The sequence below is a fragment of the Sarcophilus harrisii genome, chromosome 4, assembly GCF_902635505.1.
Source record: "Sarcophilus harrisii chromosome 4, mSarHar1.11, whole genome shotgun sequence".
NCBI classification, from domain to species: Eukaryota; Metazoa; Chordata; class Mammalia; order Dasyuromorphia; family Dasyuridae; genus Sarcophilus; species Sarcophilus harrisii.
This window is the reverse complement of record NC_045429.1, coordinates 345,614,669-345,641,014: the sequence shown is the minus strand read 5'-3', so window position 1 is coordinate 345,641,014 and position 26,346 is coordinate 345,614,669. Positions and strand designations below refer to the sequence as shown.

General features: G+C 36.7%; 1 protein-coding gene across 2 annotated transcripts; it reads left to right on the top strand.

The window, feature by feature from the left end:
* Positions 1-60: 60 nt before the first annotated feature.
* Positions 61-24,371, top strand: MMD (monocyte to macrophage differentiation associated). 2 transcript variants are annotated; one of them, XM_003767969.4, is made up of 7 exons: positions 61-294; positions 7,744-7,825; positions 11,934-12,094; positions 15,636-15,710; positions 16,867-16,968; positions 19,032-19,101; positions 22,397-24,371. In XM_003767969.4, the coding sequence occupies exons 1-7, from the start codon at positions 269-271 to the stop codon at positions 22,595-22,597; spliced, it is 717 nt and encodes a 238-aa protein (XP_003768017.1). In that variant the 5' UTR covers positions 61-268; the 3' UTR covers positions 22,598-24,371. The 2 variants fall into 2 exon arrangements, with proteins under 2 accessions (XP_003768017.1, XP_023357929.1); XM_023502161.2 differs by lacking the exon at positions 61-294 and adding an exon at positions 962-1,202 and having other exon boundaries at positions 22,397-22,675.
* The last annotated feature ends 1,975 nt before the right edge of the window (positions 24,372-26,346 follow it).

Below are 26,346 nucleotides of genomic sequence, written 5' to 3'. Positions count from 1 at the left end.
CCCGGGAGGCGGGAGGCTTTGGGCTGTTTAAGCGGCCTCCCCAGCCGCCGCCCGGCCTGCCCGGCCCGGGCCCCCGTCGCCCTCCCTCCGGCCCTGTCTGTGGAGCCCCGGCCCGGCAGAGCTGTCTCCGGCGGGGACGGGGGGCGGGCGGCCGAGCGGGCTGTGTCCGGAGCAACCTGAGCCGGAGCCCAGGCGATGAGGGCCCCGAGCCCGCGGGGCCAGCCAAGCTAAGAGCCCAGGCGGAGACCCCGAAGCGCCCGGAGCCTCCATGCGGTTCAAGAGCCGATTCCAGCGGTGAGCATCAGCTCCAGGCCTTATCCCGACCCTGCCCCGTCTCTCTGGTCCAGTCTAGAGAGGATTCCATTCCTCTCCCTCCTCCTCGGGATCTGTCCCCGAGGGGCAATCCCACTCCGTCTCCACTGGTGCATCTCAGCTCCAGCCTCAGAATCTTTCCCCCAGGGACGATTACAATCCACCCCTTGCTGGTGAATCTCGGTTCCAGCCCCAGAATCTTTCCCCAGGGGCGATCCCGTTCCACCCTCTGCTGGTAGATCTCCACGAATGGATCTCAGCTCTGGTTCCAGGATCTCTTCCCCTGAGAGTAATCCCTCCCCCCTCTCATCTCTTGGAATGGATCCTAGCTCCGTCTCCACAATCTTTCCCCCAGCTCCCTCGAAGGCTGATCCTCATCCCTCCTTCAGAGGATCTCTCGTTGTGGATCCTATCTATCTCCCCAGTGGAACTCTTTTTCGCGGAAGGGATTCCTTCTCCTCCTCCTCCTTTTCCTCCCCCTCCTCGTCCTCTCTCCTTCATCCTTCTCCTCCTCCTCGTCCTCTCTCCTTCATCCTCCTTTCTTCTCCTCCTCGCTCCCTCCCCACCCCGCCCCCAGGAGCTGTTCACAGCGGTTCCCTTGGATTTCCCAGGATCACCCTCCTCCCCCCCTCCTATCCCAGTCCCCACCGCCTGATCTGGGCACAGCCGCACGGCGGGGCGCTAGGGAGCCCGTTCTTTCGCCCTATATGGCCTGGGAGTCCCAGGCTGCAGGGGCAGGGTCTGAGCGCAGCTCTCTCTGCCTCTCCCCGTTCACCTCCCCCCCGTCGCCCCTAGTCCCAGGCTGGCCCCTGCATCCACAACCACCGGACTCGCGGGGGGTCCAGGGCCCAGGCAGTCGTTTCCCTGTGGCTGCAGCTCATGGAGTCGAGGTAAAGCTTCCGAACGGCAAAGCCGGGGCTGCTCAGCCTTTCTGCATTTCTCAAGCTCTGTCGCATCCCCGGCTGCTTTGTGGGCCGGCTTTCGTAGCTGGGAGGTTGAGGTGGGGGAGGGGAGGGAAACTGAGGCAGGCTGATGCGGCGTCTGATGCGCCTGGTCCCAGCTGCCACCGCATGCCTTGGCTTAGCATCCTCGGTCTATGCTATTCTTAGGCACAGAGAAACCAAATGTTAATTTCGGCGTGAGGGACCTGCTCTGGCCCTAGCGGGTTAGGAAATGAGAAGAATGAGCCCAGCCCTTCCTGGGAAAGCCCCGGCTGGTCCTTCGTGGAAGAGCTGGTTAGGATCCCACTGAGGCTGAGGGAGCCTGGTTTTGCTTCCGGGCTTCTTTTCTTCCGTACCGTAGAAACCGATGGGGGATTTGCGCATAGTTTCCGAAAGGAAGTTGGGGGTGCAGGGGGGAAAAGATTTTTCCTTTTTAATTTAAGTGGGTGAAGGGTCACCTATCTGGTGGCTCTTGCCACGCTTCATCCATGTGCCTTTTGACTGGATCACGCAGACTTCCCCTTTTTATGCACTTTAGAGGAGTGAGCAGCAAAAGGCTTTGTCGTTTAAGACTAGAGAAATAGAATTTTAGGATTTGCTATTTCAAATCCTTTTAATGACTTCACTGGAGTAAGGACCAGTGTTGGTTGATGACTTGAGTTTATAGACCGTTGGGCTTTATTTGTAGCAGAAAAACAAAAAAACAAAAAAAAAAAAACAAAAAAAACGGAGGGTGCAATTTATCCCTGAATAAAAAATCCTCTTTGACATTTTCTATTCTTGTTCCCCCACATACTCCTTACTCAGTAAGGGCTTCTAGCTTTCTTTTCTCACTCTTCACCCTCACCCAGAAGCTATAGGATCCCAAAATGAAAAAGAATGGGATTGGTCAGATCTGCCAGGAGAATGACAGGTTAAGACAGATTAATTTCTTAGTGATAAAGAGTAGTCAGTCAACTGGTTGTCTGGGAATTTTGCCCCTCCTGGGAGCTTTCTATCAGCACCCCTAAATTAAAACCAAGCTTTTTACCATCTTCTAGTGAGAAAGATGTGTTAGGGTTGAAGACTTGAGAAAACAAACCTGTGTGGAGACAAAAAGGAAGAAAATGAAGTGCATGGTTGGGCCTGCTCTGTTCTGTGGTTTATTCAGTTTGGTTTTGCTTTTCTTTATTCTTTACACCTTCTTTGGTTTTCCGATTTGAGAAAGGAGCTGCATATTACTGAAATCACTGCCTCCGGGTTTGTGGGTGGTCTTTTATTTTCTCCCAGTGGCCTTTACATTTAATCTTAAGTGTAACCCAGCTTTCTTTACATCCCATAATTCACTGTTATCCCACAGAAAATGTACTTCTATTTTTCATTGGATAGATTTGTGTGTATCTATTCAAGAATACAATAAATCTGAAAAGTCTCATTTGACAAAAGAGAGTAGTGTCTTGTCTTCCCAATTCACATACTAACATACCAAGGATAGGATGGTACATATTTTAAAGGGGTAGGTTGGGGGAGGGGGAAGGACAAGGAAGGTATTTCTCAAGCCATAATAATAGTCAGGATATTTACATATATGTAAAATATAGAGTTCCATGTAATGGGAGTATTTTCAGTGAAAACATTTCATTAGACTAGGGTTTCTTCAAAATGTGTTCCCACCAAACTCCTATCAGAAGCTAGCAATATTTAAAAAAAAAAAGTTGCTGATAAAAATTTTTGAGATTTTTCTTTATAAAATAAGACTATGGTATCACAAATTCTGGGAATTTTTGGGGGGGAGTGGTTAGAAAGTGGACTAAATTTTCTTTTATTCCAAAAATTACTTTATTCTATGCTTCCTAAGTCAGCATTTATGAGTTTTTTCAATAAATCTTAAGTTCCAAAGCATTCCATGGCCAAATTAGTTTAGGAGATATTATATTAAACTGTATTTTCTAGCTGTGCACATAATAAGAAAACACTTAGATTCTACCAGGTTGTCCATAATGGAAATTTTATTGTTATTTTGACTTTGGGTCAGTTTCCAGAATAGTTAGGCTTCTACAACAACCAATTGGTTGTGAAGAAAATTCAGCCTACTGTATAGTATAGTTTGCAGTAAGCATTATACTTGGTGTGCTAAAATCTAAAGATATAAAAATTCTATTTGAATCCCAGAATGACCGCATTTGTTTGCCCACCACAGACCAATTACCAGCCACTCCTCTTCCAAACTCCTTTTACTATTAATACCTGCAGTTTATCTTCCAGGATCATATGCCCCTAATCCCCTTGATTTTTCATTTTCTCCTATTTCTCTGGATTTTCCCCTGCCTTTCCCTTGAGATTTTGAGATTGATTTGTACCATACTACTTTTACCCAAAAGATGTATGACCCATTTCTTAACCATAGCTATATTATGTGATTGTTTGGAGTACTCAAGCACTCTACTTCCCCATTAACTTCATTTTTTAATGTTGTACCACTTGCTGGAACCATTTGGGGAAGGGAGAGGGTCTAATTGTATGAGCCATTAGGCCATCATATTAATGAACAATTTATAGTCTGAATCCCTGATGATAATGGAAGTTATTCTTGAGGAAATGTTCCCTCAATAATGTCTCAAAATAAAGGACAATTAATCTGTAGAAGTATGGAAGTATTCGTGGCAGGTTGATGTTATTCATAACAGATGATTGGATTCAAGGCTAATTTATTATTCCCTGTTAAAGGACACTTTTTTTGGTGGGTCAAAAGTTTTCTAATTTGAAATGAGGTAGTATGTCTCTGAGAAACAAAATTGTTATGGAGTATCACTTTCCGGGTAAGATAGAGATAATATTAATGTTACTGAACCAAGGACATTCTTCTTACTAATCCTCTGAGATCCTTTATGATTTGCAAAGCTGCTTTCAGAAAAATAGCCTACTTTAGAAAGAAGGAGCCCAAGAACCAGAACTAATCTGCTGGTCTTGAATCTTGATCACTCTCTCCTCCACACACCCATTTTTTTTTAGCCTCAGTAAGGAGAGAGGCACTAAATGTTATGGATAGTATTCCTCTTTAATTTTATGTTTATTTCAAAACATAATGTATCAGATGTCTAACTGTGGGGTAGGGATGATATTACATCTATCTAGGCAGCTGCCTATGTAATATAATTTAGAGAGCACTGGATCAGCCTCCCCTCCTCCTTTTTACTCCCTTCCCTCAAACTGCCATAGTGCTTCTTTTTCATTATTGGGGTTGTGTTCTTTGGATTCAGACATTATAATCTTCAGAAATCCTTTTAGATTGTAGAATTTAGATTCTTGGTCCTGGAAGGGCCAATAGATGATATATCTGCTATTCATATTTCATTGTGAATCAGTTTTTGTAGCAGTTTTCCATAGCTGAGTAAGAAAAGAATAGAGAAAGCACACAGAAGTTGGGGGGTTTTTTGAACTTTAATTCTTAAAATTAAAATCCCCTTTCTCACCTCCTTATTTAAAAGAACAGATATGCATTATCAAACAAAATTAATTCCAGAGCAGGTACATTTGAATAGAGAGGAGGGATAAAGATGGAGCAGCCTGAAAGGAGCAAAAGGTTTTGGAGAAGCAACAGAAGGGCTTTGTTCTGGGAAGATGGGACAGAAAACAAACAATGGCACCCACCAAAGAATGAAGGAGAAGTGCTGTAAAAGGGGGAATCAAATGAAGGATTAAAATGTTCCCTACTTAAACCTTTTTGCCTTGATTAAACTCTGTAAATGGTCATCATTTACTCAAGTTTGGTTTTGTTTTTCTTCTACAGGAAGGTGATACTTTTCTTACTGAGGATAGAATATTAGATAACCTGTAGAGTATATCAGTAACCATGGTAGAAGTGGTGTTTTTTTTTTTTTTTTACCACAACACCTAAGAACCTTTCTTGATCTTTATTTTTGTGTGAGAACTGTTTTTTCTGTATCAAATTTAATTCTATTTTTATTCTAGTTAGTCGTAGGTGCATTTTTCTTTGGCACAAGAATGGAGGTTTGACATTGGCAGGAAGTTGGGAAATTACAACACAATTGTTTTCAAAACCTTTCCTCCAGAGCAGTGATGATGAAGTTTCCAACAAAACCCTAGACATAGTTTTTGAAGGGGAGAAAAAGAAATATTTTAGTTCAGGGGTTGTTTATCTTTTTTGTATCATGGATTCCTTTGCATTCTGGTGAGACTGATGGAGATGGACCCCTTCTCCAAATAATGAGTTTAAATGCATAAGATAAAATATGTAGGATTACAAACAAAACCAATTATATTGAAATATAGTTATCAACTCCTTTTTTAAAAAGTTCAAGGACTCCAGATTAAGAACCCCTTCTCAGAAAGAGAGTAACTGATAATCTTATGTCATATCTTTGTTGTCTATTACATTAAGTTAAGGTATTGGGGGAGGGTGAGAAAGTGAGAAGAGAGAATGGATATAGTATTCTTTTCCCTTAAATATTTTTTTAATTGAGGCAATTGGGGTTAAGTGACTTGCCCAGGGTTATACAGCTAGGAAGTGATAGGTGTCTGAGACCATATTACCAGAGTTCAAACATACATCATTCAAGGTGGGGATAATATAAATCATTCTGTGTAAATCCATAATGTCATATTGTGTTTAGAAAAAAATTAGGACAATTTGTATCCTTTTCTACATGAGGGTCTCTGTATTTCTAATTGTGGGCCAACAATAATATAAAGTTTTCTTTTAGCATTAATCTTGATAGTAGGTGGTTTTAACTCTCCTTACTCCACCCTAGGTTGAAAGCTGCCAATTTAATTCAACCTCAACCATCCTGGGGCATTGCCATTTACCCAATAAAATTGTTCCTTGCAGGGTGTGCTTACTTACAGATATGTTGTTATGTCTGAACTTAATGATGTGTTAGATTTTTGGACGCTTTTAAAGCACTTTTCCCTAGAGTATAATTATTTTCCTTTCTCTTAATAAGACCTATATGGCAACACACTGGTCCCGAAGGAAATTAGCAAAAATTATTTGAGGGATTATTAGGAGCCAAAAATGTTGCATGAAGTCTACATAAATACATGAGAGAATACTTTAAAAGCATTTTGCTTCACTTCACTATGTAGTTCTCTAACAATTAATTTCCAAACAGAGTAATAAATTCAGTTTAACAAATATGTGTTGACTGCCTGCCAAATGACAAGCACCTCAACCAATCTAGGTTAATCAAACTGTGATCAATTGTGCAGGTGAGCAATCTATATAAAAATTCACTACTGAAAGTTTTGCATCATTTTCAAGACCACATGTCCTACTTGATTCTAAAGTGGATGTGTTTGGTTTCATCTGTGCATAAAATAGGTTTTGTTTTTTTAATAGCTTGGGACCCAAAGGCTAGATCTAGCTTACAGCAGCCTAAATAGGTTTCCTCATTTTGAACTGGTAACTGTCTGTCATATGAGGCAAGCTCCTGCAGATTTCCTCCAGGATTCCCTTTAGACATGAGAGATCCCTTCATCTATCCAGAAAGCCAGCCTCTGAAGAGAAAAGACGTTTTATTCTGATTGTGCTAGATCAACTTTCTCAAATTGTCAACTAAACTTGTCTGAAGGAAAACTCAGCTTAATGATGGAATAAAAGAAGAGTAATGGGTACTCCTGGTGAGATTTGGAGCCTACCTCACTTATTCATGCAGAGAACAGAGGACAGTCTACCTCCTAAGGTTAGGCTTGAGCTAGCAAAGTATCATTTATTTACACTGCCCAGTGTGGGAACATGTTCTTTGTAACATAATATTGAGGAACACATTGAAAATCCCTGATAATCATGTGGGTTTAGGGGGCTGAGACTTAAATTAGGTGTAGAAAACACCTGAGGATGTTTATATGGAAGCGTGTCTAACCTTAATATTCTAATAGAAACCATTCAAATGCATTATCTTTCTTTGGGTTTTAATGACCGGAAGAGTGCCCTATGTATAAGTTTAGAAAAAACACTTTTGATGTTGGTTGGGGAGATCTTGTTTTTTCTTTTAAATGAATCAAAGGAACACTTAGCTAAACAGACTATAAGTTACAAATCTTGTGCTGTCAATTTAGCATATATTTTTACTGTAACTTATTTTTTTCCAGTATTTATTAAATAAAATAGGTAACATTTATTTATCTAAGCTTTGCAAAGGACTTTATACATCATCTCAATTTGATACTGACAGTGTGAGAGAGGTGTTAGTATTACTCTCCCTTTACAAGTGAGGAAACTGAGACTGAGAGAGGTTAAGGTTACATAACCAGTGTCAAACCACTAAACAAGCATTTGAGATAGGATTGGAACTCAGGTCTTCTTGATTCCAAGTTCAGTACAACTTACTTGCCTTTTTACCATAACTTCCTATAGGAGTTTTGAAAGTTTTTTTGAAAGTTTTGAAAGTAGATATTTCTAATCACCACCTCCTTATCTGCCACATATAAGATATCCTTATCCTTTCTCCACCTTTGTTTTCCTAACAAGATGTCTGTTTGTTTTTACTAGGTTTATGAACCATCGGGCCCCAGCCAACAGCCGCTATAAACCTACTTGCTATGAACATGCAGCTAACTGTTACACACATGCAGTGAGTATGCTGCTCAGCCAGCCTCTAAATTCTTCCCAGTGACCAGAAATGGGGTTCTTTGTATTATCTGAAATATGTAACCAGTAGAATTTACAATCTGTGAGCCAAAAAGACAGTGGCAAAATTATGCTTACTACTCTACCACACTGTCAGTGTTGAGTCACTTTGGAAACTGCAGTCCTCTTTCAATTAAAGGGACTTATCCTGTCCTTCTCTGTCTGATGAGGTCTTTATAAAATAAATAATAATGCATCCTAGTGATAAAGAGAATTATTTTAAGAAGAATACTAACTCTAAAATGAAATACTTCACCTTTTTCAAATGTGGTTTAACTCCTTTTTTTTGGCCTAAAATAGTAAAAGTTATTGGAAAATTATAGGCCCCTTAAATTCAGTGCCTACTTTCAGACTGCAGACTGATCTTTAGGTCCAAGATAATTTACTTTCTCTGCTTAGTTGGCATGGGGGTTTATTTAAAAAAAATGTTTTTGGATGAAAACAGCACAAGAAGAAACATAAGCAAATACCAGGCACTTGTGGGGAGGCAATAGAAGTTAGCTTATAAGACTGGAAACTAAAAAAAATAGTGTATAACCTCTTAGAGAATAGAAAAAGGTATTCAATCATTTTATCCAGTGAAGAAAAAAATGTATTGCCTTATCGCTGAAGTGAGTGGATATCCAAGCACCAGGATTTTTACCCAGAATGATTTCCAAAATATAAATATTTGGCCTGGAGAAGAGAATTTTGAATGGGGGTAGGAGATGTCAAATAAAGACGTAATTAGATTTGTTCTATTTGGCCAGAAAGGGCAGACACCTGACTTAGCCATGGGGTGAAGTTTTTAAAGAGAGATATTTAAAGTTTGATGTTAGGAAATTCTCCTCCCAAAGCAAACTTGTCCAAAGGTAGAATAGACTACCTTGTTTCTTTTCATTGAAGTTCTTTGAGAACAATCTGGATACCTACTTATCTTGTATGTTCTAGCTGAAATTCCTTGAGTCTATGAAATCCTTTTCCCTATGAAATCCTGTCTTCCTCTCAGGAAATGTGAAGTTTCCTTAACTCCTTAACAAATCACCTTTTATGATTGGATTATTTGATCATCAAGTATTCTTATTCTGTAATGGTTAAGTTTTTTTCTTTTTTAAGTCATTTGTTCATTGCTCAGAATAAACCAAACTTCACAAAGCTTCTTTTCTATCTATGTTAATACCAAGATTAAAGTATTGTTACCTAAGCAGTCTAAAACAAGTTCTACTGGGGATATACTTGGATGTCCTTTATAGTTGGATATAAATCATCAGTTAAATGCATGTTATTATTAGGAAGTGGATTTTAACACTAAGTGCAATAGAATATTTAGTTCCACTAGATCTATTCTTTCTCCCATTAAAGAGATAAAATTCTAAAATTCAAAAAGGTTCCCCTCTTCATGATGATTTCTCCTTAAGGTTGGTTCCATAATATGAATGCCATGGCTCATGATACGCCAATGTATTTTGGTTTTGGACTGGGTCCCAGTTTCAAGACAGTGGTACATTTTCAGTAACAGGAGAGGTGCTACCCTGCTTGTGGTTTCAAACTTCCTTTCAAATGCCATATGGCTTAACTTGGTCCCTGTTGCACTAAAGATTGTACAACTTAGAGCCAAAGAGACTTGAGAGATCATGTAGTCCAGCCCCTTTGTTTTATAAAGGTGTAAATTGTTCTTTTGTTAGGAGTAAGAGGAGGTTCCCGGACCTAGCATTTTATCCAGGTCAGGGGCCTCTAAGTGAGGAAAATTATCTAGTTTTGGATTTTTCTAGTTTTGGAAAGTTGCCTGGTGCACTGAACATTTAAGGGACTTGCTCAGGATGTTGTTTGTTTGTCATTTGATCTCAAAGAGAACCATGGCATCAGGGCAAAGATGCCATGACATGCAAATGAATTGCATTGAATGAAGGAGGGCTATGCAGAGTCACCTGCCTCAATTTCACCTCCAGAGCCATCTGGATCCAGGGGCTTAGATATAGATCAGGATGACTGGAGATAGGTCTGGATGTAGTGGGAGACCTTGGCCTTTTTAAGCTATGGTCTTCAACTGGTCTCAGTTTGACTGAGGCTGTACCCATTTAGTGGGTAAGGCTAGGTAAGAAATGAGTCAGAAAATGGTCTCTTTTGCTTAGTCAATATATATATATATATATATATCAGTCTGGGAAGACCCTCAGAGTTTCCTGCCAAAACATACACAATTGTTATTTATGTTCACTCTGAGTCAATGAGGGGCCAAACAATGATCAAATGGGGCTCAGCCAATTCATGAAAGCCAGAGTGATTTGTGTTTAAGGAATGGTCTTAAGAAAGAAGTCTAGCAGTGGTCAAAATTTATATTTTTCTGTAAGGGTATAATATCCTGTGGACAGAGAGAAGGGAAGGGAAAGAAGGGGAAAAAAAGGAAAGGAAAGAGCCATGTTGCCCAACTGGCCAGTTCCAGTTGGGTCCCCAGTGGGGCAATTTTTTGCCTTTTATTATTATTACTCACAGAGGTTGTTGTTTGTCCATTATTCTAAAAGGAGACTGTGACATCACGGAGGTCATGCCATGTCATGAAGTTGAACATTTGCGTGTTTAAGGGACTTGTCTAGGGACACATAGCAAGTATAGGTCAAAAGCCAATAGGAACTTCTAGGCAGGCAATACACATTGTCAGACCGAGTCACTGTAATAGATGTTTTTGCTTAATAGTTTTTTGGGGGGACAAGGGAGAGGTTATTAGAAATAGAATAAGAGAGATGCCAAAATGACTGTAGAAAGAGATATTTAGTCACTGTACCTCCCTCCCCTTTCTCACATATATATAATGAACCCAATCATTTTGAAAATATAATTGATTTTGATGACAGCTATTTACTAATAAGCCACTAAGAACATCTAGGCTGGGATATAATTAAGTTACCAAGAATAAAATGAAAGTTTAGCTCATAACCTTGTTTGGACATAAATATATATTAGCTTCTCCATATAGAACATACTGATGAAAAATACACACAAACTTACGTAGCTTATTTATGTGGTACTAACCAAGGAAAATGATCCTTAGATATATTTGTGTATCAAAATAAGCATGATACTGAGTTTTTGAAAAGGTAGCCCTAATGGTACCAGCAGAATTGCCTTACTTTAGCCTTGCACAAAAAGCTAGTATGTATATACAGACTATTAGATAATATGAATTCTGTAGGTTGTGTTTACGATGAAGCTAAAACTGTTGTTAAAAATATGTTTTTCAGCTCTCCATTCACTCCTAACTTGTTATTATTTCTGTAAGTTTCAAAAGAAAAACAACAGACTCATGCTATATAAATAGAAAATTCGCCCCCACACTGAAGAGTTGAAGAGGAAGTTGTTCAGTTAAACGGGAAATCCTCTCGGACTCGGAGGAGGGGTATGACCTCATGTTCTATGAAGTGCATCAAGTTTAGATGTTGCAGTAAGGAGAGTGTTAGAGAAGCAGTGGAAATCTTTACAATTTATATGCAGAATTAAATTTTTTCTAGTTTAGATATTAGGTTGCTTAGTTCCCTTGGGAAGTAGGGAATAAAAGACCCTTATGATATGGATATTTTTAAAAATCTGGGTCAGGCAGAGAATATAGAAAATGAACCAGAAAAGAGAATTCCTTCTACCTCTGAGATTCTGGTCTCTCTTAACAATGGCATTCCATAAATGGGCTTTAAGAGAGAGCTTTTTCATATTAAGAGGGGGCCTGTTAAAAAGTCCCAGAGCTTGACAAAAAGACTTACATAGTACTACAAAAATACTATTTGGGGTATTTTAAGCAAGAACTTTAAATTGAGTCTGGGGAGTAGGATGACGTCTAATCACTGTATTTAATTTCATATATTAGGGTGGGTAATGTAATTGCCAGACATTGAACATTAATAACAATAGCCAATTCGAGAATCTTCAACACTATACAGTCTTTGTTATGATTATCCAAAATCAAAATTTATGTCATTTTGAAGTTTTATTTTTCTGATATGGATATGAAAATGTAGGAAATATATAGGAACAAAGTTCTAAATTCAATAAAATCTAAGTATTTATCTGTGCTGTTTCCATAGCTCCTCATTGTTCCTGCTATCGTAGGCAGTGCCCTTCTCCATCGGCTATCAGATGACTGTTGGGAGAAGATCACAGCATGGATTTATGGAATGGGCCTGTGTGCCCTCTTCATCGTTTCCACAGTGTTTCACATTGTTTCATGGAAAAAGAGTCACTTAAGGTATGGCAAACAGCCTGTTCTTTTAGCTGATGAACCCATTTGGACTGAAAATCTACTGACAAAAATAAGATTAAATGATGCCGTTTTGTAGGCAGGAAAAAATAATTATTAAATGACTTCTTAGCCTAAAAGAACCAAATCCCTATTAAAAAGGGAGTTTCAAAAGCAAGATGACTAACCAACATGGGAAACAGTATGGCATGGCAGAAAAACTGCTGGACTTGTATTTAGGAATACCTAAAGCAAATTCAGCCTTGGATACCCATCAGCTATGTGACCCCAGGTAACTTAACTCTTTTGAGCCTCAGTTTCCCCATCTATATAATGGGGATAATAATACCTATGTTTTCTGCTTTGTAAGGTTATTGGGTTCTAGTAAACTAACTGATCAACAATGATTTATTGGGCATATTCCAAGTGCTTTGCACATCTTCAAATGTTGTCAATGGTTATTTTTATTACCTGTTGATTTGTAGGACTTGTCTAAATAGCCCAAAACAACCAACTATTACAAAATGCTTCAAATAAAAGCAAAATTTAATTTCCTCCAGGATTAGATATTTTCAATTATGAATTCTACTTCCCATCAAGAGCCCATATTCAAAGTTTTAAAGGAGAAAAATTCTGAATTTGAAATCTTCAAGTGAAGGGCCTACAAGCCAAATTGCCTTAGGAAATAGCCTTCAAGTGTTTTAACAATACCCAAGTAGATTTGGCAATTCATAAATTTCAAAATGAAGAGTCTTTAGTTTTTCCACTACTCACAATCTCACAAGGCACCACAGAGATCAGGGGTTCATGCCCTCACTGGAGAAAGCTAAGGTCAGCAGAGGTTAAGTAACTTGCCTCCCAGTCACACAAGCTTTATATAGTAGAACCAAAACTTAAACTCTAGGTCTCAGATTCCAAGGTCAGGGCTTTCTTCATTTCTACAATGCTGCCTCCTCTTCTCAGAGGTCTATAGATACAAGAACTTTAAATTGAGTCTGGTGAGTAGGATGACAGAAAAAAGTGCCATGTAATCTAAAATATTCATAGAAATTTTTCTGGAAGCAAAGAATTAGAAAAATGTCTAGAAAAAATGACAAACTACAAATATAATGAAATAGTGTACAGCAAGAAATGATGAGTTAGAGGAAATTGGAGAAACATGGGAAGATTTATATGAACTGATGCTTAGCAAAATAAGAAGACCAAGGGAACAGGAACAATGCACACAATAGGCTTCCACAGCATAAATAAAAAGATCCCTAAAAGGAAATGGAAGTTCTAGAGAGTAAAGAGTAAAACATAGTATACCTCCTTCTTTCCAGCAGAGAGACAGGGCACTGAGATAGAATATTATACACATTGTCAGACCGAGCCACTGTAATAGATGTTTTTGCTTAATAGTTTTTTGGGGGGGACAAGGGAGAGGTTATTAGAAATAGAATAACAGAGATGCCAAAATGACTGTAGAAAGAGATAAACCATCAAGATGTAAAGAAAAAAAAATACTCCCTTGGCTTTTTGGGTCATACTGCTCCAAAGCCCTAGAGGCTAGTCAATGAACATAGAAATTTATTATCTTGGCACAAGTAAATGCTTTGTGGTTACTTCAGTAAGCTTACTTTGACATTCTGATTTCTAAATCAATAAAGATTTATAGATGCTTACTTCACATTATTTAGAGCCACTTTGCCATGAACTGGAGAAATGGAGAGAATGCAAAATAAAGGGCACCACAAGCCATGAAATAAAATTCCTAAATTTTTCCATTTCCTAAAAGTTTGTTCAAATATCAATACGCAACCTCATTTCATAGGAAACCTTGACTGTAAAGTGCCCTGTACAGTACAACTACTTTGTGGTATGTCCACAGCAAGGAAAGGGGAGGAAAACAGGCTAGGAAAGGATTATCTAATGAAGCTTGTAAAATTTGCTTCTTTACACTGGAGTACAAGTATTGGATTAAGAGAGAGATCTGGTACAGACTTAAAATCATTGGATCTTAACACATCCATCTTTTCCTTGAATCTTTAAATTCTTTCAGTTAGCTCAAAGGTTATGAGATGAATAGATTCATTGCTCTTAGTGGTCCCATCTGTGACTCCCATGTCCCATTGAGTCTGCCTTAATGAGTAGGACATAGTACAGTAAAACAGCAAAACCAAATTCCAGTGTTCGATCTTAACTGTTGCCTTTAAAATACTAAAAAAAGTCTTGGAGAAGACCTCAAGCACTTTACTCCAAACTGGGCAGTGAAACTCAACTGAAGCAAAAACCCTAGCTGCTCAATCACTTTCCCACTTGAGAGATTATTAGGTGTCCAACAATTTCTTGTCACAAGCCTACTTTTCACCTTTCTGGTTAAATTGGTTTTTAAATGTTATTTAAAATGTGATATTGAACTTTACTACAATCTTCCTCAAGTGCTATCTCATAGTGTAAAAGGATTCTGGGTTCTCCAATGCTATGTGAGCAGAACACACACCATGGCTAGCATTGCCAAGGGAGGACCTCTCATTCTAGCCAACCTCCTTTTAAAGAGCTGCTTTATCATAGACCTAGACACTAGACGAGTATTTGACCACATCTAATAAATGACATAAAAAAATATGGGAGGGTTAAAAATTACATCAGTGAAGACTATATAACTCTTGTGAAGAATTTTTTGTGAGACATAGAGAGAAATATATACCTCAAAGAGATCCTGAATAAAATGGGTTCTAGAAATTAAAAAATTATCTAATGAACATATTGGAGATTAGACATTGAGGATGAAATCTCTGCCTCCAAAATAAGCTGTTTTTAATTAGAGGAAATAAAATAGACCTTGAAAAATATTTCATTTTCCTAGACCAAGGTGGTGAGAGGAGATGCTTAATTTTTTTTTGTTTGTTCATCTCACCGAGTCTCTAAATGCCTTTTCTGTTTTAAGAAAAACAAAATATTCCTTATGAGAAGTTTCACTTGCATTGTCTAATATTTTGTTTTTTAAAAATGCAACTAGATTGTGAAGAACAGCTATGATACACTTAGCACTTCTCAGCAATGTAGTAATCTAGGATAATTCCAATAGATTTGGGATGAAAAATGCCGTCCATATCCAGAGAGAGAACTGTGGAGACCGAAGGTGGATTGAAGTACCTTGTTTTGGGTTTTATTTGTTTGCTTATTCTTTCTTGTGGTTTTTTCCCTTTTCATCTGAATTTTTCTTGCACAACATGACAAATATGGAAATATGTTTAGAAGAATTATACGTATTTAACTTTTATCAGATTACTTGCCATCTTGGGGAGAAAGAAGTTGGGAGAGGAAAGAAGAAAAAATTGGGGATACAAAATCTTACAGAAATGATTGCTGAAAACTATATATGTATTCGGAAAAATAAAATACTATTGAGGGAGAAAAAAATAAAAGGGGAGAACAAAAAGACTTGCAACTACCATGAGAAAAATAAAACAAAAATGCTATGGAAATTGCAATATGATAGAATATTTACTAGGAATCATTTCTAGGGAAAAGGGATATACCTCAATTTATTTATCTTATCCACTAGGACAATGGAGCATTGTTTTCATATGTGTGATAGAATGGTGATCTATTTCTTCATTGCTGCCTCCTATGCACCATGGTAAGAAACTAACTTTCTATTTTTAAAATAGAAGTCTCTCTTTTCTTTTTGTATCTATTTTTTGACTGTGCTTTGTTGTGGTGTTCTTTACAGGATGTTTATTATAGCTTTAGTAAATGCTACTTTTTATTTTTAAAAAATAGTTCTTAAATATATCTTTGCCACTTACAGAACATTTATTTAAATCTACTTAAATGATGAAAAGAATCTACTCATTCGCCATTCCCTACTAAGAAAAGTGGCCTTTCTTTTAGTTCTTACTTCGTTTTTCTCATTTGCTAAAGTAATCTTGTGCTGTAACTATGATATTCCAAATACATTTTTTTATACTAAACACCTTTAGAAATTTTATTCTACTTATTGATCTTTATCTCCCTTTTGGTGCAGATCTAATAATGCCTTTGTTGCTTTGAAGAAAAAAAAAGCCTTTGCAATTAAAAAACAAAAAGTTCTTCCCACAAAGGAAGTTTTTAATCTCTTTCAAAAATCTCGCTATGCCAGGAACTGCTGTAGACTTCTAGTGCTAGTTGGCCTCTGGGTCTGGCTATAGCAACACACTTGGTTCTTAGAGGCTTACTAACATGGTGCTATAAAAACAAACCCTGCTGGTTTCTTACCATGATCCAGAATTGTGTGGGCCCAATTCACATTGGGGAACAAAAACCAGAATTAGCCTGAGTTCAGCACTCTTTTAATGAGGACTCGTTGAAAACACATTTATTGAATGCCTTGTTTGAGCAGTCCCTCTCATTCTAGCATATGAGGCAATTGATACTTACATTGACTAAACAGCAGCTATATAGTTCTGTGATCTACATACAGACTTTTATCAAAAGCTCTCTGAATTTCAAATTCAATAGCCTCACAATTATAATTGCCAAGAACAAAGAAGCCTTAGTAGCATCCCACTTATATAGAATTGGAGGGATGTACCTACAAACAGCTACCTTCAGTCTAGCCCAATTTTAATTCATATTTAGGACAAGAGAACCTGAAACCACCTTTTATGTTGAAAGCATTTTTTTCATTCAGCTTTTTCTTTTCTGTAATTACATCTCCTGTAGCTAATTTTCTGCTCTCATGGTTAGGGGGAGGAAAACACACTAATCCCATTCATTTATCACTTCTGCTCTTGTTGTCATTTCTACATTTTTAGGTTAAATCTCCGTGAACTTGGACCCTTGGCATCTCATATGCGTTGGTTTATCTGGCTCATGGCAGCTGGAGGAACCATTTATGTATTTCTCTACCATGAAAAGTAAGAAATTGATCATTTGCATTTAACTTTAAGATGAATTTCCTTAAATACACAATTTTGCTATTCCTATTTTACAATTTCAAAATAGTAGAAATACATAAATAGGATGTAAACTTTTTTTTTCAACAAATGCTTAGATCCATTTGATGTAAAAGTTACAAAGGTTATTGTTTTTATAGAAAAAGTATCATCTTAAGAACAACAGCTGTGTTGTGCTGTGATACATATACAAATAAATTAAGAATCATGATGTCCTGGGCTGAAAATATTTGTTTGTATGCAGAGATGAATTTATGAAGAAATGGAAAAATAATTGAAAGTTATATACTTGAAGCTTGAAAGGACTTTAGACGGTCAGATGTGGTTGTTTGTCAATTATAAATATTTTTCCTTGTTACAATGGAGAGAGGGCTTAGTGGAGGAGGTAGAGAATATCAAGAAATGACTGCTGTAGAAACAAGTAATAAAAAACTATGTTCAAAAAAGTATCATTCTAATATTAAACAATAAATTTAATTTGATGTATGGAAAAGAAAGGGATGAGCATTTCAGATGAGAAAACATCAAAAGACGAACCTGACCAGAGTAAAGGTTGTCTTGTGCTAAAGAGAGAGAAGGTTGATTTGTAAGACAGGACTTTGACTACGATTACATAAGTCTACAGGACATGATAATGATTTTGAGAGTATTTTATCTTTTAATGAAATTGAAATTGCTCCACAAGCTAAAAATACACACTCCCCCCCAAAAAATCCTTAGAAACTATCTAGTCTAACATTTATAGTCATTTTATAGCTACTGACAAGCAGCCTCCCAAAGTTGAAAAGACTTACCCTAAGGTCATGTAACATGTGTGGCATTGGACTCTGGTCTCCTATTCTGCTGCCTTTTCTGTTAAGCCATGTTGCCTCCACTGTTTTGAAATATTATTAGCATGCTTAGGACAGTCCTCTAGTTAGAATCTATTAAAACACTATATTTATTAGAGAATCAATGTTATACTTCCAGAACCAAACATAATTCACATTTATCATTAAATATACTTCCTTTTCAAAAATTGAAATGAAAGTTGTTATTTCTGACATCAGAAATTATAACATTAACTTTCATTTACATATTCTTCCTTGTCATAGTATATAATCTTGGGTTATTTAGTCTTTTGTTTGCCATGGGAAAAATATAGACACATGTATATGTGTGTGTTTGTTTGTATGTCTGTATAGTTCAGAGAAGCTAGATTAAGAGTCCCTATTATAATCTAGTTACTTCAAGAATGAGATAACATTATAGGATAGCAAAGAATACTAACTATAATGAGAGTGGGCAGCTCTTATCCATTCTAGCTTTGGTCTGATGCAAAAGGTCTAAGTTTGAATCCTAGCTCCACCAATTACTATCTTTGTAACTCCAGGCAAGTCATTTAGCTTCTAAGTTTTTCCCATCTATAAAATGGAGATAGAAAAATATGCCTTACTACTTACTTGTAGGAGTATAAGGAAATTGGATAAACTATAAGGTGCCACTGAAACATGAATAGTTTTTCTTAGAGACATTAGATTTTGTGTTGCCTTATGATGAGTGTCTGTTCCACTGAACCTTTTGCAGAGCAAGAAGCTTTTGTTCTTTGCTACCTACCTCCAAAGAGTTGCTCTTATACCTCTTGCAGTCCATAATCTAAAAATTCTTTCTTTCAGTTCTTCCACGTATACATCCTTTCTTCTTAACAAAAGGATAAATGTTGGCCAGAAAGATAAATGTGAAACATAGGGTCAGAAAATGGAAGTAGGAGAATAGATTTTAGTTAACAGTAGTTGACATTTGCTAAAAGACATTTGTCAGATAAGGATTTGAGTTTGAAACCTTTTAAAATTCTTTGCCATTGTTACTCAACTGAAACTTTTAATATGGGGGGATCTCATTGACTCCTTCTAGGATAATTGATTTCTTTTGGATAGGTAAATATTTACATATCTTTTCAAAGGAGAAGAGGAAGAAAGCATGGAAGTATCTTGTTTGGTATGATGGAAATACACATACTTGGTATAACTATTTTATTCTTCTAGGTATAAAGTGGTCGAGCTCTTTTTCTATCTAACAATGGGATTTTCTCCTGCCTTGGTAGTAACATCAATGGTAAGAAATGTAATCATTACTTTGATGACCTCATGATCTGGCCACTCGGTCTGATGTATAATGTAGCATTTCTACTTAATTAGAATGTGTAAATGGAAAAAAAAATACCATGACTTATCTACAGTATTCTTAGGTGCTGTCCAAAAGCATAGAGGAAACATCATTTCTACCAACCATATATCAGATTAATAAAATGTTGATTTCCCAGACATGATATAAATTGCTTCATAGAATGAAAATTTCCTGATTATGGTTTTCCCAATTTACTTTCTTTTGAAGATTTTTCTGGACCCTCAAAAGATAGACTAATTGTATGTACCTAATTTTTTTCTAACATTTCAATTTATCATCCATTTTTAGTCACCTTTTAAAAATTTTAATTCCAAATTTCTCCTTCCCTTCCACCTCTTCCTTACCCATTGAGGCTAGTAATGATATCAATTATACATGTGAAATCATGTAAAACATATTTCATTATAAGCCATATTTCCCCCCAAAAAATGAGAAAAATAAAGTAAGTTAGAAAACTTACTTTAGTTTGCACTCAATTCATAAGTTCTCTCTCTGGGGATAATTAGCATTTTTTCATCATGAATCCTTTGAAATTGTCTTGGATTATTTTATTGATCAGAGTAACCAAGTCTTTCACAGTTTATCATTATTACAACATTACCACAGTGCTTATTGGGCACTATAGTCTTCTGTTTTTTCTCACTTCCCTTTACATCATTTCATACAGTTCTTGCCATGTTTTTCTGAAACTACCCTCTCAGCATTTCTTATAGCACATTAATACACCATGACAAGCATATGCCATAACTTCTTCAGCCATTTGTCAATTGATAAATATCCCTTAGATTTCTAATTCTTTGCCACCACAAAAAGATCTGCTATACATTTTTTTGTATATTTAGATCTTTTTGCCTTTTCTTTGATCTCTTTGGGATGTAGACCCAGTGGTATTTCTGGGTTAAAGGATATGAAGTTTTATGTCCTTTTAGGCATGTTTCAAATTGTTCTCCAGAATGGTTGAACAAGCTTATTATGCCACTGTAATTCATTAGTGTACTTATTTTTCCCTTATCCCCTCTGTCATTTGTCAGTTTTGATAGGTATGGAGTAGTATCTAAAAAATTTTAATTTGCATTTCTCTAATAAATAGTGAGTTAGAGCATTTTTTTTCATGCGACTGCTTTAAGGTAGCTAAATGAATCAGTGGATAGGAAAGTCAGAAAGATTCATCTTCCTGAATTCAAATGTTGCCTCAGACTGTGTGACTTTGAGCAAGTCACTTAATCCCATCTGCCTCAGTTCATCTGTAAAATGAGCTGCAGAAGGAAATGGCAAACCACTACAATAATTTGCCAAAAAAAAATCCCAAATGGGATTATGAAGAGAAGGGACAACTGAAATGACTGAACAAAAACAACAATCGCTTTAACTTCTTCTGATATCAGCCTATTTATATCTTTTGACCATTTATCAATTGAGAAATATAAATTTTACTCATATCTGCACTCAGTATATATTTAAGAAATGAGGCAAAGGAATTGGGTGTATTTTTGCTTTTGCTTTGTCTGAGATCATGATGTATTAGTTGGTATTCATGTTGCGCATGCAGTTTCCTATAGTGCCTTTGAATTAATGCCCCCCAAAACCTTAATAGAAATATTTTGTATGGTTTTGGTCTATATAATGTCGTTTTAAAATAGTATTTGAATCCTTTGAGAAGCAGGGAACTCTCTATGGTAAATTCACTTATGTCTGTTAAATTAAAATTAGGACTAAGTAGACCATCCCACTTGTTGATCTAATCATGATAGATTAATAGAATATACATTGTATTTACAGAAAAAAGTTGTGAGGCATCCTACTGTATGCCAGTTTAAGAGTGTTGGTAAACAGTGGAGGATGATGCTTTATTTCAAAGGGATGCCAGTATCTGATGAGACAAGGTTTTCTAGGTGGTGTACATTTCTCAGAGGAACAAAATACAATTCAGTATTATCTATTAAATATCTCCTTTGGAAAAATACTATACAGAAAACACTACGCAGATGCTGGAAAGAGATAAAGTTTACATAAGATACTGTTCTCTGCTCTCTTCTTTTTTTAAATAATATTTTATTTTTCCCCAACTACATGCAGAAATAATTTTTTCACATTTGTTTCTTATTAAGTTTTGAATTCCAAATTCTCTCCCTCCTCTGCCCTTCATTGAAAAGACAAGCAATTTTAATAAGGCTACACATGTGCAGCCATAGAAAACATATTTCCATACCAGTCATGCTGTGATAGAAAACAGACAAAATAAAAAAAGAAAGAAAAAGAAAGTTTACCAAAAAACAAAAAGCTTACCTTGATCTGCACTCAGACTCTACCCATTCCTTACCCTAGAGAGATGGATAGCATCCCACATCACAAGTCCCTCAGAAAGGTCATTTGCAATTGATCATCACACAGTGTCAGTGAAGTAAACATTCTCCTGGTTCTGCTGATGCCCCCCACATCAGCCCACAAAAGTCTCTCCAGATCTCTCCAAGAGCAGCCTGCTCATCATCTGCCACAGCACAACAGTATTCCATCACAAAAATATGCCATCAGTTAGTTGAGCTATTCTCCAATTATAGCCATCTCCTCAATTTCTTATTCTTTGCCACCACTAAAAGAACTGACATAAATATTTTTATACTTAAACTCTTGTGCTAATATACAAGGCTCAGAGCCTAGTTGTAAGTTAATAACAGCTGCACACCTCTTTTTGTAAATTTTTGGGATGGTGAGAGGTAGGGTTTGTGTTTGGTTATTGTTGTGGTTGTTGTTTTTATTTGAGAGGTACAACAAAGCAGTTGTCATCAGCAACCAGGAGAAAAGGGGAAGGTTTCTAGGAAGGAATTGCATTTGAACTAAATTTAAAAGGCTTGGTAGGAATTCAGTAAGTAGAAGTAGGGAAAGTTATTTTAGGCAGAGGTAGCAACAGAAGTAAGGAGGGTAGGAAGGCATAAGGCATGTAAAAGTAGTAACAAGTTCAGTTTGGCTGGAGCATGTGAAGTGAACTGTGAAAGCATTACTTTGTAATAGCTGCACAAAAATAGCTGGGCTTCAGACTGGAACCAAGATTACAAAGCAAAGTCAGAGTAAACCTGGATTAGTGAGTAATGAAACCAGAATTCTTAATTCAAAGTTTTAAATATATGGAGATTCAATTTTTGAATTGATTTTGAAATAATTCCAGGTGGTTCCTTCTATCACAATAATTAATTAATGTCAAAACTTTTTGTTTTTTCTCTAATAGAATAACACTGATGGGCTGCAAGAACTTGCCTGTGGAGGCTTAATTTATTGCTTGGGAGTCGTGTTCTTCAAAAGTGATGGCATCATTCCATTCGCCCATGCCATCTGGCACCTTTTTGTGGCCACAGCGGCGGCAGTACATTACTATGCCATTTGGAAATACCTTTACCGAAGTCCTACAGACTTTATCCGACACTTATGATCAATTCTGTGCTAAGTCTCCAAACCAGTGTTACTTCAATTGTAAAATTGGGTGTAGGAGAGAGTAGATAATTGCACAGAAAAAAAAAAGCTGCACTGACTTTGCTAGATTTTAAAAATATATATATATATATAAAATAACTGTGAATTGAAATTATGATCTGTGTTGGGTTGGGTTCTTCCCCTCAGCATATAAGATACTGTATTAACTGTCTATTCCATTCCATCCTCATGAAATACTCTGTACAGAATGGCCAATGGATATTTACAAATGAGAATTTTGTATTTTAATCTTATCAATTTTACTGCATGGATTTTCTAAATTAGTAGCAATGTAAGAAGTCAGTGCTTAAGTGCAATAACAATTTTTTTTTCTTTTGAAAAAATAATTTCTACCACTTTATCCATTAGCTTTGTGAAGAATCATGGATAGAATTCAGACTGATTTTTTTGCCATATTTCATTGTGGCATAATGTGCTTATTTTTAAATGGAAACTTTAGGTTTTTGTAAATTTTTTAAAGAATTTCATTGAGAAGCCATCTATGCAGTTATTCATTCATCTGGGTTGCAAATCTCTGCAACCAACAGTCAACATTCCACATATTGATAAACATTATACCTCTTCCAGCAGTTTTATTATGTCAAATAATTGCCAATTTTTTAAAACTACAGATTCAAAACTTGCCTGCCAACCTGTATCTATAAAGTCAATGCTGCTTCAGACACTTGACCTAATGTAGTCTAGTAGTAATGGAAAAATTCTTTTGACCTCATTAGCTTTTATGGAGACCTGACTCTCCCTCTGCCTTTGCCATGGTTACTTCAGGGATCCTTTGGATGATGATGGATAAGGGCATACTTCAGTATCAGGTCAGTATTCATGGAATTGGGTTAACCATCAGTTGAAAATCCTTGAAGATTATGATGAATTAAATTGAATGCTCATTGTATATTTGGTGTCCAGTGGTTAACTTGATGTAGTTTAGCTTCAGTATTGACTATCTTCATGTGTGAAATTTGCTTTAAATTGTGTGGTTAGATGCATCAATTCATTTATACTCCTATCTTTCAATACACTTTTCCTTTTCTTCTTATAAAATTTTTTGAACATTCTGAGACCGAAAATCATGAGTCTAGAATGCACAGTTCCAGTCTCAACTCAATGTCATAGTAGTAGTAGTATGTTTAGCATGTTATTGTATGTCTTAACCTTCTATCAATGTCTTATATTAAGATTGACACTGTTGCTCCATTCCCTTGTTCTTTCATGTTGGTATTTTTAATAATGAAACAACCTCTTGCCTTCAGTTTTGATTCCAGGTATTGCCTGTTTTCCACTAATGGGCCTGATCAGTGAGAATTAGCTAAGACTGATAACCTACTTTAGCCTCACTAATGTGATAAAAAAAAATTTTTCTTCATGGGGGCTTCAAAGGGGATAAATTTTGTTGTTGTTATTTTACTATGTTAATAACTCAGCACATTTATGTAAATTATGTGGGAATGAATGAGAAGACCTCTACAGTATTAAGTGGTAAATACAAAACTACATTTCTAAAGCAGACCCCCATTACAGCAATCACAGACCACTCTTTTGAATGCATGGTTCTTACACATCTGGATGCCTGATACCTTCCTGTGTACATCTGTTTTAATATGTTACTGGTTTTTTGTGGGTTCCTTTGCTCACTTCAAAAGTAGCACTGTCAAAACCACTAAAACTCATGTAAAATCCTGCTGTAGTCTTGAATAAAATTGTAATTTGGAATTGTTCCATTGTCTCTAAATTAGTTCACTATCAAGATGAAGGCTTTGCCTTTGCCTTTTTTTTTTTTTAAAGTTTGAGCTCATCCAGAATTTATAATTCACATTCTAGCCTGTTCTGTTTCAATAGTCAGCATGGGAGGAAAAATAAACACTCTACAGTCTGGAACTTTCCAGTATCCTTTTGAATAATTGAAATGACATCTCCAACACATACTCATCAGTAGGCATTTTCATCCTGCAGTTATTTAAGGGAAATTATAGATAATGATTGGATGCCCCTTAGTCAAAGGAAGCTTTATATGTAGGATATTTGATTTACCAAGAGATTTATGTTATACTAGACTTGCTTACTAAGCAGAGAAAGTAACTTTTTGCTGAAATGCTATCAGATGTGTACATGTTCAACAACAGCCTTACAATTCAGGCTGACTGTCCAACTTTTATTCCAAATGCTAAATTTTCCTGAGAAACATTTTTTTAAATCATTTTGGACCAGAAGAACACAACACTGATGCCAGTATTTAAGTGGGCTCCTGCTGACCCACTGAGAGAGACAGAGGTTTACTCTTTGCAACATAGATTAAGTTTGTTTCATAAAATAACTACAAAGAATACCAAAATTATAAGAACCAACTTGACCTTCCTGATTTCTAAATCCTGCCTGCCTGCCTGCCTGCCACACTTAGGTAGCAGAATGAATGGAAACATTCACTTTTCACTTACTTCCTTGGCCTTAGGACCAAAATCATATAGCAAAGCTTCTGACTCATTACAAAATTTTGAGTCTGCAGAGCCTCTTTTCACTCTAATAACCTTTGTTATATCACTTTTCCAGGCCTTCATTGCCACCTAAATGATTTTCTTATCTACTTTCTCATGGAACAAAGAATGTTTCCATAAAGTGTGCTTGGAATTTGTATAATAATGGAGTTAGCCTGGTGTTGGTGTTCTTCTATTAATGTTTGTGCTGGCCTGGAAACCACGATGCAAGAAAAAATAGAAGAAAACTATGCAGAGTTTTTGATTACAGAATGCAGTACAAAACAAAAGAATACAGAGATCACCTATGTGATGGAGGGTAGTGAGAGAGAAACCCTAGGCTGCAAACTCCAAGACACATAGTGGTTAAATTAAATGATGACATCAACAAACTTTTCATTCAACTATGAGGAAAGACCTGTAAACATAAAAGAAAGAAAATTTAAGTAACAGAAGATTATTCTGCATTCACTAGAAACCACAGAAAGTCAAGAAATAAAGTGTTCCAAAGAACAAAGCTCAAGATTTAACCCAAGGTAACATATTCTTCAAACCTGAGCCTAATCATCAGTTTAATATGATGGGTGCTTTATAAGAGACATTTTTAAAAAACATTTATACCCCATCATAAAAAGCAACATAAGAGATTATTCCTTTGCAAACTCACAAGTGACAAAAGCAGAAGGTAAATACTGCACAGGAAAAAAATACTCCCCCAAAAGGGGGGTGGGGCAAGAACTAGAAACAAATCTAAGGAGCTAAAAAAATCGCCATAACAAAATTGAGGAACCACTGAAACATTTCTTTCTAAAAGCATGTGGGGAGACAGATGAAAGTGGAACTTAAAATAGAAATGATGATGGAGGAAGTCCTGAAACACTATGGACCAAGACTCACAATATCTGCCTTGCCTACAAGTTAACCAATGTCTTTTTATTTTGTTTTTGAATTTTTTGGGGGGGGGGTGTGTGGAACTGAACTGAAATATAGAAAAGTACATAAAAGAGGAGAAGAGAAGGAGAAATAGAGGGGAATGTATAATGTACCCATATCAAGTCAACAGTAATCAATGAATGGAATAATAACTTTCATAGTCTCATGTAGAAGAGGGACAATAGGACAGTGGATAAGGTGGTAAAAGGAAGAACTGGAATTGGGGGGAAAAGATGACAAAAACTTAATTCAAAGGTGAGAGGAGGGTCTTAGCAAAAACTCCTTTGGT